Here is a 15,378-nt window from a genome sequence, read left to right as displayed (position 1 = left end):
GATGCTGCTTCCGGAACTCTACTTGGGATTCCTCTGGGAGACCTGAGGCTTGGGAGAGAAGGCAAAGGATTTCCTAGGCTGGCCTCACTTAAGAGGGCTCAGGGGGCAGCTGGTGGGGGAGGGGTGCTCAGTATACAGTGGGGCGGAGATGAGTTAGAGGTTGGGAATGTCGGAGTAGGAAGCCGAGAGTGATCTAGGAGGCAGGGGTGGAGGGGTGTGGTTGAAACAAAGATCAGAATAAGACCAGCACAGGCTGGAATAAGGAAGGTGCAGCTAGGGATGGGGTCTGACGAATGGCTAGGGGTTTGCGCCAAGCGTACGGTTGGGAGTGGGGCTGCTGCTGGGAGGAGAAAGAAATGAGGATGGAAAAAAAAAAAAGAAATGAGGATGGGCTACAGATGGGCCAGGGGTTGGGGATGGAGGTTGGGATGGACCAGGGATGGGGGTGAGGCTGGGGTGGAGGGAGATCAATGAAGGACAGAGTGGGGCTGGGCCGGATTGGAATGGAATGGATTTTCGATTGGGACAGGGAGTTGGAAAGAAGAGGGCTGAAGTTGGGCCTGGATAGGGCTTGATGAGGTGGGGATGGGGAGAGGGGGATCAAGGCGGGGGGCGGGAACGGAGGTCCTAAGGTTTGTGGCTGGGGACCCCACGGGGGAGAACTGGGACGTGGGAAGAACGGCCCCCGGGTGCCGAGTGGTAGACCCGCCTGGGCGCGGCGCGCAGGGGCTGGGGGCGAGGGCGTGAGGGCGCCCCGGGGCAGGCCGGGAAGGGGGGCGGGCCTCCCCCTGGGCCGGGCCGGGGCGGCGCTAGGACCGAGCGCGCGGAGGGAGCGAGCCGGGCGGAGCCAGCGCCCCCCGCCCCCCGCCGGCCGGCTCCCCTCCCCCGGCCGCTGGCTCGCTCGGCTCGCAACGCTGCAGAGGCTCCGAGGCGGCGGCGCGGCGACTCGGTCTTTCCCTCCCTCCTTCTCCGTCCGTCCGTCCGTGCGTCTGTCCGTTCGGCCTCGGTCCGGCCCGCAGCATGGCCGGCGTGAGCTTCAGTGGCCACCGCCTGGAGCTGCTGGCGGCGTACGAAGAAGTGATTCGGGAGGAGAGCGCGGCCGACTGGTGAGCCCCCCGCCCCCGCCTCTCAGCCCCTTTGTCCCCGCGCCGCCGCCGCCGCCGCCGCGCCTTTGTTTCCACCCGGCCCCGCCGCCCCGTAGCCGGGAGGGAGGAGGAGACCCCGAAATGCTGCAGCGGCCCGGGAGGGCCAGGGAGGAGCTGCCTTTGTGCGCGCCGGGGGAGGGGCCGGGCCGGGCCAGGCGGGGCACCCGCGGTCCCCGAGCACCCGGAGGCGGCCCCAAGCCGCGCGGTGGGAACGCTGGTGGCTGGACGCAGGCTTGAGAGACGCAGGGTCCAGATGTGTGGCCTGGGGCTTCCTGGCCTTGCAGAACTGCTCCTCCACCCCCTCCTCTTCGCCTTGGGCCCCGCCGGGGGACAGGTGTGCACCGGGAGGCCAAGGGCACCTTCGACACCTTCGAGCGGGCGGGGACCGAACCGGCAGAGCCAGAGCTGTCTACCCGGCCCAGCCCAGCCGGCCACCGCACAAAGGAAAAGCTAGGGCGGGGGAGGAGCGGAGCGGAGCGGGCTGGGGGCCGGGGCGCCCCGCCCACCGGGGGGCCTCTTGGAGTTGGGGTGTGATGGAAAGACGTTCACTGCCACACGGCCACCGCCGCCAAGTGCCTCCTGTTCCCCTCGGGGGTCGAGGAGGCAGGGCTAAGTCTTCTCCCCAAGGCGAAGAGGGTTGCAGGGACTAGGCACCCAGGCTGGGACGTGCCAGAGGAACTGAACTGCCTGCCTAGAGTGCCAAGTGGGGTCCCTGGGAGGGATCCCCCAGGCGGACCATTGTGGAAAGAGTGGAGGGAGTTTTCTGAGAAGAATGAGGTGGGGGAGGAGATCCACGGAGCCCCTGGCCTGGTGGCCCAGTGGCAAGGGGCTCTCAGCTACTGCGGGGTTAGAGGAGCTGGGCTGCCCTCTCTCCCCTCCCCAGCTGTTGTCTCCCCCTAGGTGGTGGGTGGGGACGGACCACCTGCTCTGGGGCTGGAGTCCCCAGAGTGGCGGAAAAGCCAAGGGGTTCCACACTGCCCCATTCAGGAACCATCATCTCCCCGGAATACTCTTCTCCTGGGGCAAGTGCCCATTCTCTTCCCTAGGCCTTTTCTCCCCTTGGCAAGCAGGAAACACAAAGTGAAGGAAGATCTGAGGGACCACACTTGGGCTGGCCTCACCCTCATGCTGGGAAGACACTGACCTGGGGGCTGGAGGAGGGGACAAGATGGCCAGGCATCCATGCCACAGTACTGCAGCACTGGCGGGCGGCCAGGCCTGGAGGGATGGACGAGGGAGACAAGCAAGCTCTCGTGTCCTGCGGGTCAGTCACAGGCGAGGCCAAGATGGGCTAAGCAGGCAGGCAGCCCACCCTCTGTCCCAGCCCTGTCCCAGGGGGGCTGAGATCATGGGATGAGTTGAGGGCAAGTGGCTGGCTTGGCCTGGTGGAGGAGCTGGCCTTGGGATCTGGGCCGTGCCTGGAGAGAGGCACAACCCACCTCAGAATGCTCTTCAGTCTGGGGTTGCTGCCTATCACCACCCCATTTCCCCCCACCTTCCAAAAAGCAGAGCTCCCACAACCACTGCTGGCCCGCATCCTGCTCAGCGGAGGCCTGGGCTCCCACCACCCAGCAGCATCCATGTGGCTCAAGCGAGTTATTATTCATCACTGGCGTGCATCACCCCCCACCCCCCGCCCCGATCTGGGTTGTGTGTGGGACACTCACAGATGTACACACGCACCCTCGCACATACACACATTTGCTCACTCCCAAGGGCCCAGATAAACATTTGGTAGAAAGAATGTGAGAATCATCAAGGACATGAGGGCCCCTAGCACCCAGCACAGAGCCAGGGTACAGTGGGGTCTCCAGACTCAGGAGCAGACCCTGCACTGAGGCTGGAGGAGGGTGTCTTGGATAAAATCACCATCTGGGCAAAGGGGGCTTGGCACTGCCCTTCTCTGAGTAGGGAGTAAGGGTCGGGGAGGTCACACCCAGGTGACTTACTCTGGAATAGACTGCTGCCTGATGCTGGGAGCAGGGGACCATGGAAGTCAGATTGTGTAGTGAGAAGAACTGGTGTTACCCTGGACGTGACCTGACTCACTGTATCACCACACGAGTCCCTGCTCCTGTTGACAAGCAGGAGAGGGAGTTGGGCTCAATCATACCCCGATGCTCAAGGCCCTTCCAGTTCTAATATCCTGAGAGTGTAATTGTCCTGAGGAATCCACCTGCCCTGCAGCCCCCATCCTCAGCTCAACCCAGAATCTTCCTGGATCTGCTACATTCCATCTCCCACTCACCCCAGTCTACTTTCTCTGGCTGAGATGGTTGCTAGATGGCAAATACCAACTAGAGCTGCTCTGTGCTGTCTTGAAAGTCTGAGTTAAGTGTCCCATCTTCATGAAGCTTACAGTTTGGAACGGTGTCTATCTCCAGGGGTTGGAGGTGTAGAGTCCTGCCCCCCACCCCCTTTCGGTTTCATCAGCTCCAACCCCCCCAAAGTTCAGGTCACCTCAAATGAGTTTGAGAAGCACAGATCTAGTGAGATCCCAGGCAGCTTTAGGTGCCTCTTCCCATCCTTGCTGGGGTGTGGTAAGCATCCTGGGGAGGGAGGTGCAGTGCAGGGCAAGGCTTCCTGGGGAGCTGGCATTGGGTCCCTGAGGGATTTCAGTCAAGGGTGGGCATGGGATGGAGAAGCAGGTCTGGCCTTCCTGTGAAGGGAGACTCATGCAAAGGCTCCAGGGTGGGAAATGCCCAGAACTGTGCTGGACATCAGGGACCCATCCAGTGTGATCCAAGTGTATGGTATGGATATGGAGGTCTGGCTGGAAAGGCAGGTGGGGTGGAGCTCAGGGATGAAGGCCTGCTGAAATCTTTGAACTTAGCTATGGTTTTCACCAGGTAAGGGCCAGGGCTGCAGCACAGAAAGGTGACTGAAGGTGGGTAGACAAGGAGTAAAGAATGGAAGGGGTGTTCTTGGGAAGAGCCACAGAGAGCCTGGGAGAGTCTGACAAGTCAGGCCGGGGAAGTGTGACTTGATGGCTAGTGCAGTGTCTGGGAACGAGTCGTGGAGTCCTGCCTCAGTTTCCCAGCTGCGGGATGCAAAGGGGCAGATCCTCCTTCTCTGAGGGCCTTTTGTTCGCAGTGGCAGCTTAGGGCAGCCAGACAGGTGGTGGGACAGCTGTGTGGAGAAGGCAGCTGCCAGGGTTGGGGCCCAGGCAACAGTTGGATGGGGAGTTTCTGGCCCCACAGCCCACCTGTGTCCCTTTTAAGAGGGAAGAGATCCTGAGAAGCTGGGAGGGGCTGGGGCCCATTTGGCAGTGACTTGTGCTGACCTCATGGGGCTGGGCCTGGACCAGGCGCTCCTTCCGCCCTCCTCCACCTCCCACCTCCCTCCCCCTCTCTTCTCTCCTCCCTCTTTCCTTCCCACCCCTTTCCCTCCCCGCGCCTTCATTTTCTCTCCATCCCTTCACGTCCCTCCCTTCCCTTGTCTTCCGTTTTTGCCTGTCTCCTAGCTCTTCTCTTCTGCATCTTGCTGGTCTCCTCCCCCCGCTCCTCCTAGCACCCTGCCTTGGCAGTCAGGGAAAGGGAGCTTGAGGGAGGGGCTGAGCCTCCTTGCCCCTCCGGCCTTTCTTCTTGGCCCCAAGCCGGTCTTCCTCCAAGTGAGTCCTCGGAAGGAGACATTTCTCTCTTCCCTTGTGTAAAATGGATGTTGAGCCACTCCTACCTGTGGAGAAAAAGCTAGGGAGGAGGAAGGCTGCTGGGTCAGCTCTCTGCCGGAGCTGAGAGGGAAGGAAAGGCCAGCAGTCCCCGGAGACCAGAACCTCAGCTAGGGCAGAGGCAGCCTAGGGCTGGAAGGCCAAAAAAGCGCCGCCGCCCAAAGGCCAGAGTCCAGGCTAGAGTGGCCATGGTGACCTCATCCCCATTTCAGAGAGTCTGAGATTGAGGATGAGGGTGTGTCCCCGGGGTCCTTTGTGTTCCGGAGAATGCAGCTGGGTGGGCCAGTCGCGTGCCAATTGCTGGGTTGCCGTGGTTACCAGGGGGATGCCCAGAGCTGAACAGCACCAGGTTCTCTCTCCCCGCCCCTCCCCCCTTGCTGTGGGGGGAGGGGCAGTGGGTACCGAGGCACGCGCCAGGTAGGTTCCTGGCAACCACCAATGGGGGATGAGGAGCTGTAGCCAGGGAACGGTAACCAAGGAACCCAAGGAACCCGTCGCCTTGGAATCTCCATCTCACACCACTGGCTGGGTTGCAGGCTGCTAGGGCCAGGGCTCCGAGGACGCAACACACTGACTTACTGGAAGCTAGCCACTGGCCAGCAGTTCCTTCCCCATTGCCTGCTTTCCACCTGATCCAAGCCTCCCTCCCTCAAGTCCCAAACTGTCCCCCACTGAGTTCCAGCCTGAAATGGTGCTTAGCTCTGTTGTCATGGTGATAAGGCTTAAGTGCTAGGCTGGAATCCCCCCTCCTGTCCTGCCCCTTCTGTGTCCCTCCTACCCCCCCAGAGCCATCTCCACCCAAAATTGGCTGCCTGGGCCCTGACAGTTCTCCGAGCCACCCCTCCCTCTCCCCAGGGCTCTGTACACTTATGAGGATGGCTCAGATGACCTCAAGCTTGCAGCATCAGGAGGTAAGAATTCCAGCCATTCCTTTGTCTTCCTCCCGCCCCCTCCTCCGGTTGGGTTGTTTTCTTCCCCATCCGTCTGGCTCCAGGCCACTTCGATGCTTGCTTGCCTGCGTCCAGCAGACCATTATTTGTCTGGCAAGTGTCCTTCCTCCGATCATCCCTAAGATCCCTAGGGTGGGGAGGGAGGGAGACTGGTTTCCTGTTTGATTATGAAAAGACAAAGCCTCAGAGAAGGAGTGTGACTTCCCCAAAGTCACACAGCTAGGTGGGAAGGGGCCTGACAGGGATGGCCTGGATCACCCCACTTTATTCAGAGCCTAAAAAGGTTTTAATTTACCTCAGTGGGTGCTAGCACCGCGTGAGACTTGATGTGTGAAGAACACATCCTAAGCTCTCCAAGGTCCTGGGGAATTAAAAGGCAAAACTCGCACCTGCCTGCTGCCTCTTTCACACCAGCACAGAACTCTGGGGCTTGTAGATCTCTCGAGGTGTCTGCAGAGCCCACGAGAGGAGTGCTTGCTTTGGATTCCAGGCCCTTTGTGGGGGAGGGGTTCAGGAGACTGGGCCTGACAACCCTCCTGATTCCCCCAGATGGCGGCTTGCAGGAGCTCTCCGGCCACTTTGAGAACCAGAGGGTGATGTATGGCTTCTGCAGTGTCAAGGACTCCCAGGCTGCTCTGCCAAAATACGTGCTCATCAACTGGGTATGCACTGGTGGGCTGGGGAGGGGAGCTGAGGGCCCCAGAACGGTTCTACTTCATCCCACTCCACTAACTGATGCTGCGGGAAGAGAGCTCCAGGCCTCAGCCTGCCCCTAACTCTTGTCCTTTCCCTGTTCCCCTTTGCTGCGACTTTGCAGGTTGGTGAGGATGTACCTGATGCCCGCAAATGTGCTTGTGCCAGCCACGTGGCTAAGGTGGCCGAGTTCTTCCAGGTGTGTGTGGGGTCAGGGCTTGCGGGGATTGGCGACAGGCGCGGGGACTGGCTGCCTGAACCTGCCTTCTTCCTGCGGCAGGGCGTTGACGTGATCGTGAATGCCAGTAGCGTGGAAGACATCGACGCGGGCGCCATCGGGCAGCGGCTCTCTAATGGGCTGGCGCGGCTCTCCAGCCCTGTGCTGCACCGACTACGGCTCCGTGAGGACGAGAATGCCGAGCCGGTGGTCAGTGTGCGCCCCTGGTGGGCTGGCCCTGCCTGGTGCTCCACTGGCCAGTCCCCTCTCGGTCCTCACTGTTTTGTGGGGGTGCAGAGGGGTGCTCCCGAGCACTTGGCCTGTGGGCTGCACTCACACCGGGCCCCTTGAACTCTGCAGGGCACCACCTATCAGAAGACTGATGCGGCTGTGGAGATGAAGCGGATTAACCGCGAGCAGTTCTGGGAGCAGGCCAAGGTGCAGACCCCGACCCTGGCCTGCTGGCTGGGCGGCTCCTCCCTGTCTTGACCCCACGGGGCTGCTCTGGCTCCTCTCCTAAAGTCCCTCCCTTCAACAGCAGGGCCCGTCCCATGTGCTTCCCACACTGAAAGCCCCTGAATTCACAGAAGCCTGGGTCAGGGATGGGGGTGGAGTGGGGTGGGGTGGGCCACAAGCTCAGGGCCTGCACTGCCTTGGCACGGGGGGGCTGTAGAAGGAGGAAGAACTGAGGAAAGAGGAGGAGCGGAAGAAGGCCCTGGATGAGAGACTAAGATTTGAGCAAGAGCGGATGGAGCAGGAGCGGCAGGAGCAGGAGGAGCGGGAGCGCCGATATCGGGAGCGCGAGCAGCAGATTGAGGAACACAGGTGTGCCCCCTGCTCCACCCCCACCTTGGGCCGCGGCCCTACGGCGGCCAGTCCTAAGGGTTCGCCTGCACCTTTCATTCCAGGAGGAAACAACAGACTTTAGAGGCTGAGGAGGCCAAGAGGCGGTTGAAGGAGCAATCTATCTTTGTAAGTTCTTAGCCCACGGTTTCTCTTTCCTGGTCTGGGAAGTGGGGATGGTCCCTGAATTACTGGGCCCCTTGGGGGATAGTCAGAGTCTTGGGGACAGTGCTGGGCATTCAGGGTACCCCTGCATCAGCATGGGATGTCCTGCCATGTCGGGCCTGACCCCTGATCATGTGGGGTTCTGTCCCCTGGCTGTGGGAAGAGACCTCTTTGGAGAAGTTTAGACTGAAAGAGAAAATCTACGTTGACCCAAACCCTCACTGACCAGGCTTCTCTTGCCCACTTCCAGCAGGACTTGAGGGGCTCAAGGTAGATTAGCCATGCTTCCTGTATTTAATGGGACTTGAGGCCTGGTCCCCATTGTAGTAATGCTGTAGAGCCACTGAAAGAATCTGGGCTGATGCTCTGAACATCTGTATACACGTATGTGTAGTGTCTCCTTTAGGGCAGGCACTTATTCCAGGGGTACTTGGCTGAACTTCCAAACATTGGGATGGCCCTAGTATCATCGTGGATTGACCCTTTCACAACCACAGTGGAGACAGATCTTCACGCTTTGAATTGAATTTTAACATTTGAGAAATAGCGAAGATCATTCAGTGCTGAGCGTGGTACAGTTTGGGACAGGAAGTAGGCAGTAGTTGTCTGGACTGAGACTGTGGTGGGTAGCTGTTGGGCCGTGGGGACTCAAGCAGACTCCAAGGTCACACCCACAGGAGGCTGGAGGGAGGTGGGAGGACAGTCCTGCAGCACTGGCATTAATGGCTGTCATAGATCATTCCACTCACATAGCCCCTAGAGGGTGGAAAGAATGTGTGGGTAGTAAGCTCCAAAGTCATTCATTCAACAAACCCTTGCCACCTGCCACGTGCTGGTGTTGGAAATATGGTGGAGAGCAAGATGAGCAAGGCCCTTTTACAATTAACTGATGAATTAACTGTAGCAAAAGGTACATAACATAAAAGGTACCATCTTTACCATTTTTAAATGTATCGTTCCAGGGCGTTAAGTGTATTTATTTTGTACAGCTGTCACCACTGTTTATCTGCAGAATTTTCTTCATCTTCCCATACTGAACCTCGTATCCATTAAACACTAACTGCCCATTGTCACCTTTCTCAGCCCCTGGCACCTGCTTTCTGTGTCTGTGATGTGACTATGTACCTCGTATGAGGGGACCATTTATGACTGGCTTATTTCACTTAACATCTTCAGGCTTCATCTCTGTGTCAGAATGTCTTTCCTTTTGAAAACTATTAGTATTCCGTAGTGTATGTATACCAGATTTTGTTTATCCATTCAGAGCAAGGTCTTTTGGGAAAAAAAACTTCCGGAAAATTTCACATACACGTGCACACAAAAGTAGAAACAATAGTTTAGTGAGCCTTTGACTCGATCACTTATCTTCACCAGTTACCAATGCTTCAGGCAAAGATTTACAGCGTTACACCATTATTTTATAGTCTCATCTGGCCCTTCAAGTATGGCTCGTGTGACAATGACAGTTGGTATTTTAACAGGTCACTGTGGTGACCCTGCAGCTTCAGGTCCCCTGAGGAAGGTCTCACACAAGAAACTTTGGAATTTACAACCGTAAAATGCTTTCTTTTGACTTGAGGTACTCCGCTTTCTCCCTTCTGATAAGAATTGCCTTCCTTATGTGAGTTCCCTTTTTGCCTGGGATACTAGGAGTTCATTTATCTGAAGATGCTGAAGCACAGCAGCCCCGTTGACCTTTCCGGTTACTGTGTTGGTGTCTCTCCGACCCCCAGCTCTGATTTGTTTCCGTGCTTCTCACATTGTTGGTAGTTAAGGTTTTTGTGGTAAGCTGCCTCTGGTCCTTTTTTTGAATGAGGCAGAGGAACCTCATCCTGTGGCACTAGGCAGGGGTGGCATAGCAGCAGAGGCTGGTGGGATGTATGTTTTGAGGGAAGGCAAAGAGCTTGACTGGAGTCCCTTGGAAATTTGGGAGGAGAGAGTGAGGTCAGAGGAGGAGTTTAGACTTCATTCTGGGAGACAAGAAGTGGTGGTTAGGGTGACAACCCTCTTGAGGCTTTTGGTGTGGTTAGGTCAACTGAGGAAACAAATACCACTGAACGTCAGGCTGACCACTCACACACATAAGTTCTCAGAGGGTGGGGAGATGATCCAGAAACAGGAAATTATGACACAGTGTAATCAGTATATGGCTGGAACACCTCATGGGGGCCCAGGGAAGGAAATGACCTGAATGGGCCAAGGGCCCCTTCCCCAGGAGGCTGTGCCAAAGCTGAGGCCGGAAGCAGGAAGAGCTGGACCCAGGGTGGGGGTCAGGCACGTGGGGAGAGAGATTCATTTCCTCTGCCAAGGCTCAGAGTTGGGAAGTTGTACGCCTGTTACAGGACCTACAGCTCCATTGTGCTGAGGACTTGATGTCTGCATTTCACAGGGTGTGCGCGAGTCAGGGCAGGAGGGGAGTGTTGGGAGAGATGATGGGCTGGAGCAGGCAGGGAGAGGGGAGGCCCAACCAAGGACCCCCACACCTATCTTTACTCCTGGGGCTGTAGCCCCAAAACAGCAAGTGAAGGGTAGCAGGGAGTGGTGGGGACTGTGGCAAACTGAGGCTGCTGCACTGCAATTCTAGTTGAAAGCTGCTTTGGGGCACACAGGCCTGTGTTGCCAGGGCTGCTGGCATTTTCAAAAGAAGCTGAACACCCTGATTTCAGTAAGAAACTTGGTTTTTGAGTGAGTGAGTGAGTAACAGTTACTCAGTCGTGTCCGACTGTTGGCTTCCCCGCAGACTGAAGCTGGCCAGGCTCCTTTGTTCGTGAAATTCTCCAGGCCAGACTCCTGGAGGGGGTTGCCATTTCCTTCTCCAGGAGATCTTCCCGACCTAGGGATTGAACAGAGGTCTCCTGCATTGCAGGCAGATTCATGATTTTTAAGTGATGGCAATTAATGAATGTTTTGGAAAGATCCTTTCAGAGTCTATAGAGAAAGAAATAGAGGGAAAGAGCAAGGAGGCAGGGGACTAGTGAAGCCTCAGTCATGATACCAAGATTCAGGCTACACGGATGGGGCTGTGGTTGGCCAGACACTGGGTTAAGAGGTTCGAGAAAAGTTAGCTACAAAGCTGGGAGTGTTCCTGGATGGCCCTGGGTGCCCAGGGGCCTGACTGGACTGGAGATGAGGCAGCTGAGGACCTTGCAGATAGAAGGTGCTGTGGGACTGGGTCGTGAAAGTGGTTTCTGGTAGTGAAAGAAGTGGGTTGTAAGAAAGCCCAGAGCTCCTGTGGGGGTGGGGTGCTCAGAACACCATCCCTTTGGTTTCCAGGGTGACCAGCGGGATGAGGAGGAAGAGACCCAGATGAAGAAGTCAGAATCAGAGGTAGAGGTGAGCACTGTGGGGGCACCAGGCATCTGAGTTTGGCCCGGCTGCCTCAATCAGGTCCCGCCTGGCCTGACTATCCGTGTGCCCCCAGGAGGCAGCAGCCATTATTGCCCAGCGACCTGATAATCCACGGGAGTTCTTTAAGCAGCAGGAAAGAGTCGCATCGGCCTCCGCAGGCAGCTGCGATGTGCCCTCACCCTTCAACCACCGACCAGGTAGTCCCAGCTCCCACACCCTTACCCAACCCCTATTCCTCAGGTTTTGGTCTTGAGCCTCTTTGGGACCTTCCTTGCCCAAGGACCCCCTGGAGAAGCCAAGGCCGAGCATCACATGTGCTTCCACCCACCGCCTCCAGGTGGCAGGGCTGAGAAGGGCTCCAGCAGGGCCTGGTCTGAGCAGTGGGTGGTACTAGAGGCCATCTGGGGCTGAGGGATCCCCCTGGCTGCAGTGAGTGGCCCTGCTGGGATTGAACTTGTCTTATCTGAAGAACTGTAGGTGCATGGGGAGTGGGGCCTCATCCTGTCCTGAGATTGAGCAGCCTGGAGCTGTACTCCGGGTTCCCTGTCTGGGTTCTCCCTGTGTGGCTTCCACTACTCCTTGAAGCACCTTTCTGCTCCCTGTCTGCTGGCCTGCTTGCCCCTTCCGTGTGCTTGGCTCAAGTGCTAGGGCTCTAGGGGTGGGACAGGCTGTTCCTGGGCATGCGCTGCCCAGATGCTGGGAGGCTGGCCACATCATGATGTGTCAGGCTTTTTGCTATGTGTGGCTGGTGCTGGTGGCAGTGGTCTGATGGCTTGAGGCTCTGGTCCAGCTTGGCTGAATGTGCACCCTGGCTGAAGGCAGCTTGGACAACCAGGGCTGGCCTGTGGGTGGGTGAGGCCTCAGGATGGGGGTGGGGGAGACTGACCCTCTCTTGTCCTCTGTCTCTCTCTCTCTGTCTGTCTCTCTTGGCAGGTCGTCCGTACTGCCCTTTCATAAAGGCATCGGACAGTGGGCCTTCCTCCTCCTCCTCTTCCTCTTCCTCCCCTCCACGGACTCCCTTTCCCTATATCACCTGTCACCGCACCCCAAACCTCTCTTCCTCCCTCCCATGTAGGTAGCAGTCCCAGGCCTCTGCGGGAGGGGGTAAGGAGGGCCCCGCTTCCCAGCAGCCCCCTTGCCTCTCCCCCTGATCGCTGATCTCTGGTGTTTATCCCCAGAGCAGGTACTGCCTGCTTCTTTCCCCTGGCCCTGAAGGGGTACTGGCCCTCCGGGGGCCTGGCTTGCAGGGTCTGGAGCTGTGGTCTAGCCCCTGGGGGGCCTGGGGAGCTCCCAGCCCCCACCCAGACTCGAGAAAGGAGGGGCTGGCCAGGCCCCAAGTTGGACAGTCCTATTTCTAGCTGGCTCCTTGGCCCTCACTGATCAGCCTGGGGTTTTCTGTCCTACAGGCAGCCACCTGGACAGCCACCGGAGGATGATACCTACCCCTCTCCCTGCCCGGAGCCCCTCTGACTCCAGCACGGCCTCCACCCCTGTTGCTGAGCAGATTGAGCGGGCCCTGGATGAGGTCACGTCCTCACAGCCTCCACCACTGCCGCCGCCACCCCCAGCAGCCCAAGGTATGTGAGGGGGCCCTAGCCCCTGAACTGGGAACTCCAAGTGGCTGCTCTATGGCCCTGAAAGTGGCTGGGGCAGGGACGAGCCCTGGTCAGACCTGCCTTCTCTGGACCTCAGGGTCTCCCTGGAGTGGGGACTGGGCCTTCCTCCCAGGGCTGCTGAGCAGTTTAAAGACTGCGGGTAAAGGGGCAGCAGGGGCCAGTGGGCGTTAGAAGGCACTCTTCATGGAAGTCTTAGTGGAGTTCTTCTTTCCTGAACTCTTCAGTGGGTAAGCAGGGTACTCTCTTGTGGCTGCCCAGGGCCCGCATCCTTTCCTGGGAGCTGATCACACGTCTCCTCTGTCTTTGTTTCAACAGAGACCCAGGAGCCCAGCCTCAGCCTGGATAGTGAAGAGACCAGCAAGGAAGCCAGAGCAGCAGCCCCTCAGGCCAGGGCTGGCCCCCTGGAGGAGTCCCCTCAGGCCTCGGAGCCTCCCGAGGGCCAAGGCAGCCCCATGGAGGAGGACTTGATGTTCGTGGCATCTACAGAGCAGGCAGACCTGGCTGCCTCTCTAGAGCCTGCCATGGCTGGAGCCTCTGCAGCCGACAGCCCAGTAGCTGATGCCATTGAAACCGACACTGCCGTGGCTGACACTGCTGTAGCTAACACCGTCACCCCTGCCGCTGCCAGCCTCATTGACCTTTGGCCAGGCAATGGGGAAGGGGCCTCTGCACCCCAGGCTGAGCCTCGGGCCCCCACACCACCTTCAGGTGCCGAAGTCATGCTGGCGGAGGTGCCCCTGCTGGATGAGGTGGCTCAGGAGCCACTGCTGCCAGCAGGAGAAGGCAGTGCCAATCTTCTCAGTTTTGATGAGCTGCCTGAGCCGCCAGCCACCTTCTGTGACCCAGGGGAGGAAGTAGGAGGGGAGCCCCTGGCTGCCCCCCAGGCTCCAACTCTGCCCTCAGCTCTAGAAGAGCTAGATCAGAAGCTGGAGCCAGAGCTGGAACCAGAGCCCCACCTGCTGACCAATGGCGAGACCACCCAGAAGGAGGGGACCCAGGTGGGGCTGAGGCTACCTGATGGGAGGGAAAGTAGTCAGGGCTGGAGCAGAGGGCTGACCCTTGGTTCCTCAGGCTTGCAGCAGTACCCTGCCCCCTTTCTCTGTGACCCACATTGTTGGGGGGAATCTATTTCATTTCCCCTCCATGGGCCAGCTCTGCTTTTATTCCCAGGGTAGGCATCTGTGTTTCCCTGGCAACCACTGATGGACTCACTGGTTGCTGGGGAAACGAGCTCAGGCCTGGTAGGTCAGCCCTAGTCCTGCTGGGTGGGGCCCAGTGACTTGGAGCTTTTCTCCTGCAGGCCAGTGAGGGGTACTTCAGCCAATCACAGGAGGAGGAGTTTGTCCAATCAGAAGAGCTATGTGCAAAGGCTCCGCCTCCTGTGTTCTACAACAAGCCTCCAGGTAGTGCTGGGATGGATGATGGAGAGGAATTTGGGTGGGGGTGCTGCGTTCAAGTGTGGCCAGGCAGCCCTTCCCCCATACACAGCTGGGACAGCTCGCTGGGTTTGGGATGGACACAGACATGGATCTGCTGAGCCATCCTAACTCCCTTCCCTTCCCCACATCATAGAAATCGACATCACCTGCTGGGATGCAGACCCAGTACCGGAAGAGGAGGAGGGCTTCGAGGGTGGTGACTAGCAGTGGTGCCTGCCCTTAGGCTGCCCTCGCCAGGGCCGCCCACCTGCCCCGTCTCTGGCCAGATGGTCCACAGTGCCTGCACTCGCAGCAGCTCCGCCTGGCACCTACTCTGGATTCTGGCCCTGGCTGGGGACTTGGCCGCATCCCTACCCACAGGGCCCTACTTTTACAGCTTTTCTCTCTTTTTTTTTTTTAAAGTTGATAGGAGACTTGTACAGTTGACTGGTTTTCCTCCCGTTGGTAGTTGAGACGCTGTTGCAAATTCCACCCCCTTACCACCCGGTCCAGATTGTAGCTCTTAGTCCTCCCTGCTCACTCACCTGGCCGGGGTGGAGGCCTCACCTTGCTTGGGGCCTGGCGTGGGGGGGAAGTTTTGGTGGGAAAATGTTCCCCCCACCTCTTTTCCTAGTTTTCTGTTTCTTGGAAAAAATATCACTTTGTATTCTCTGTCCAGGGCTTCAGATATTTTGCACGAATTTTAAAACATGGCAATAAATGGCTCGTGGGCTCTGGCTCCCTGGGACACCCCTCCCTACCCTTCTCTTGACCCTTCCCCACCTGGCCCAAAGGAAGAGAAGCAGGCCTAGCTGGGGCCTCTCAGCTTCCCAGCCCTTTCCTGCCCCCTCCTGCTGGGCAGGTCCCAGGCTGGAGGCCCTAGGCGTGATTCAGGTCAGGGCTATGGGTGGCCCCTCTCCATCTCCTCCCTCTTTGCTTGGGTTCCTTTTTCACGTTCAGTAACTGTTTTTTGGAAAGCACAAACTTCTGTAACAGGTCGTGCTCATGTCTGTTAATAAAGAAATCCAGATCCCTTCAGGCCTGCTGCTCCGGGCCTCCAGGGGCTGATCCGTGGTGGGCCGCCTGCCCCGACCCCATTCCCAACTCTTGCTACCTTCAAAGCTGCGAGGGCGCCCTCACCAAGGCCCCAAGGAAAGTGGGGTATGAGGCTCTTGGGGGAACCAACCAAAGGTTTGGAGCAGGCTGACCTCAGCTTTAGCTCTACAGCTTGTTAGTTTTGGGCCGATGAGGCCGGCCACACCTGGCCACCAGAACCTTGGCCGCAAGCAGTGGGTGCCCCCTCCGCTTGTACTAAA

At 58.2% G+C, this 15,378-nt stretch overlaps 1 protein-coding gene across 2 annotated transcripts; it reads left to right on the top strand.

The window, feature by feature from the left end:
• Positions 1-862: 862 nt before the first annotated feature.
• On the top strand, positions 863-15,100 carry DBN1 (drebrin 1). Of its 2 annotated transcripts, XM_070793340.1 has the most exons (15): positions 863-1,106; positions 5,668-5,723; positions 6,312-6,424; positions 6,580-6,654; positions 6,736-6,882; positions 7,033-7,110; positions 7,346-7,497; positions 7,581-7,644; positions 10,954-11,013; positions 11,102-11,225; positions 11,962-12,099; positions 12,435-12,605; positions 12,960-13,642; positions 13,945-14,047; positions 14,217-15,100. In XM_070793340.1, exons 1-15 carry the CDS (start codon positions 1,021-1,023, stop codon positions 14,285-14,287), a joined length of 2,121 nt encoding a protein of 706 aa, XP_070649441.1. In that variant the 5' UTR covers positions 863-1,020; the 3' UTR covers positions 14,288-15,100. The 2 variants fall into 2 exon arrangements, with proteins under 2 accessions (XP_070649441.1, XP_019820275.1); XM_019964716.2 differs by lacking the exon at positions 11,962-12,099 and having other exon boundaries at positions 866-1,106.
• The last annotated feature ends 278 nt before the right edge of the window (positions 15,101-15,378 follow it).

The sequence above is a fragment of the Bos indicus genome, chromosome 7, assembly GCF_029378745.1.
Source record: "Bos indicus isolate NIAB-ARS_2022 breed Sahiwal x Tharparkar chromosome 7, NIAB-ARS_B.indTharparkar_mat_pri_1.0, whole genome shotgun sequence".
NCBI lineage: Eukaryota > Metazoa > Chordata > Mammalia > Artiodactyla > Bovidae > Bos > Bos indicus.
This window is presented reverse-complemented; position numbering and strand designations above follow the sequence as displayed.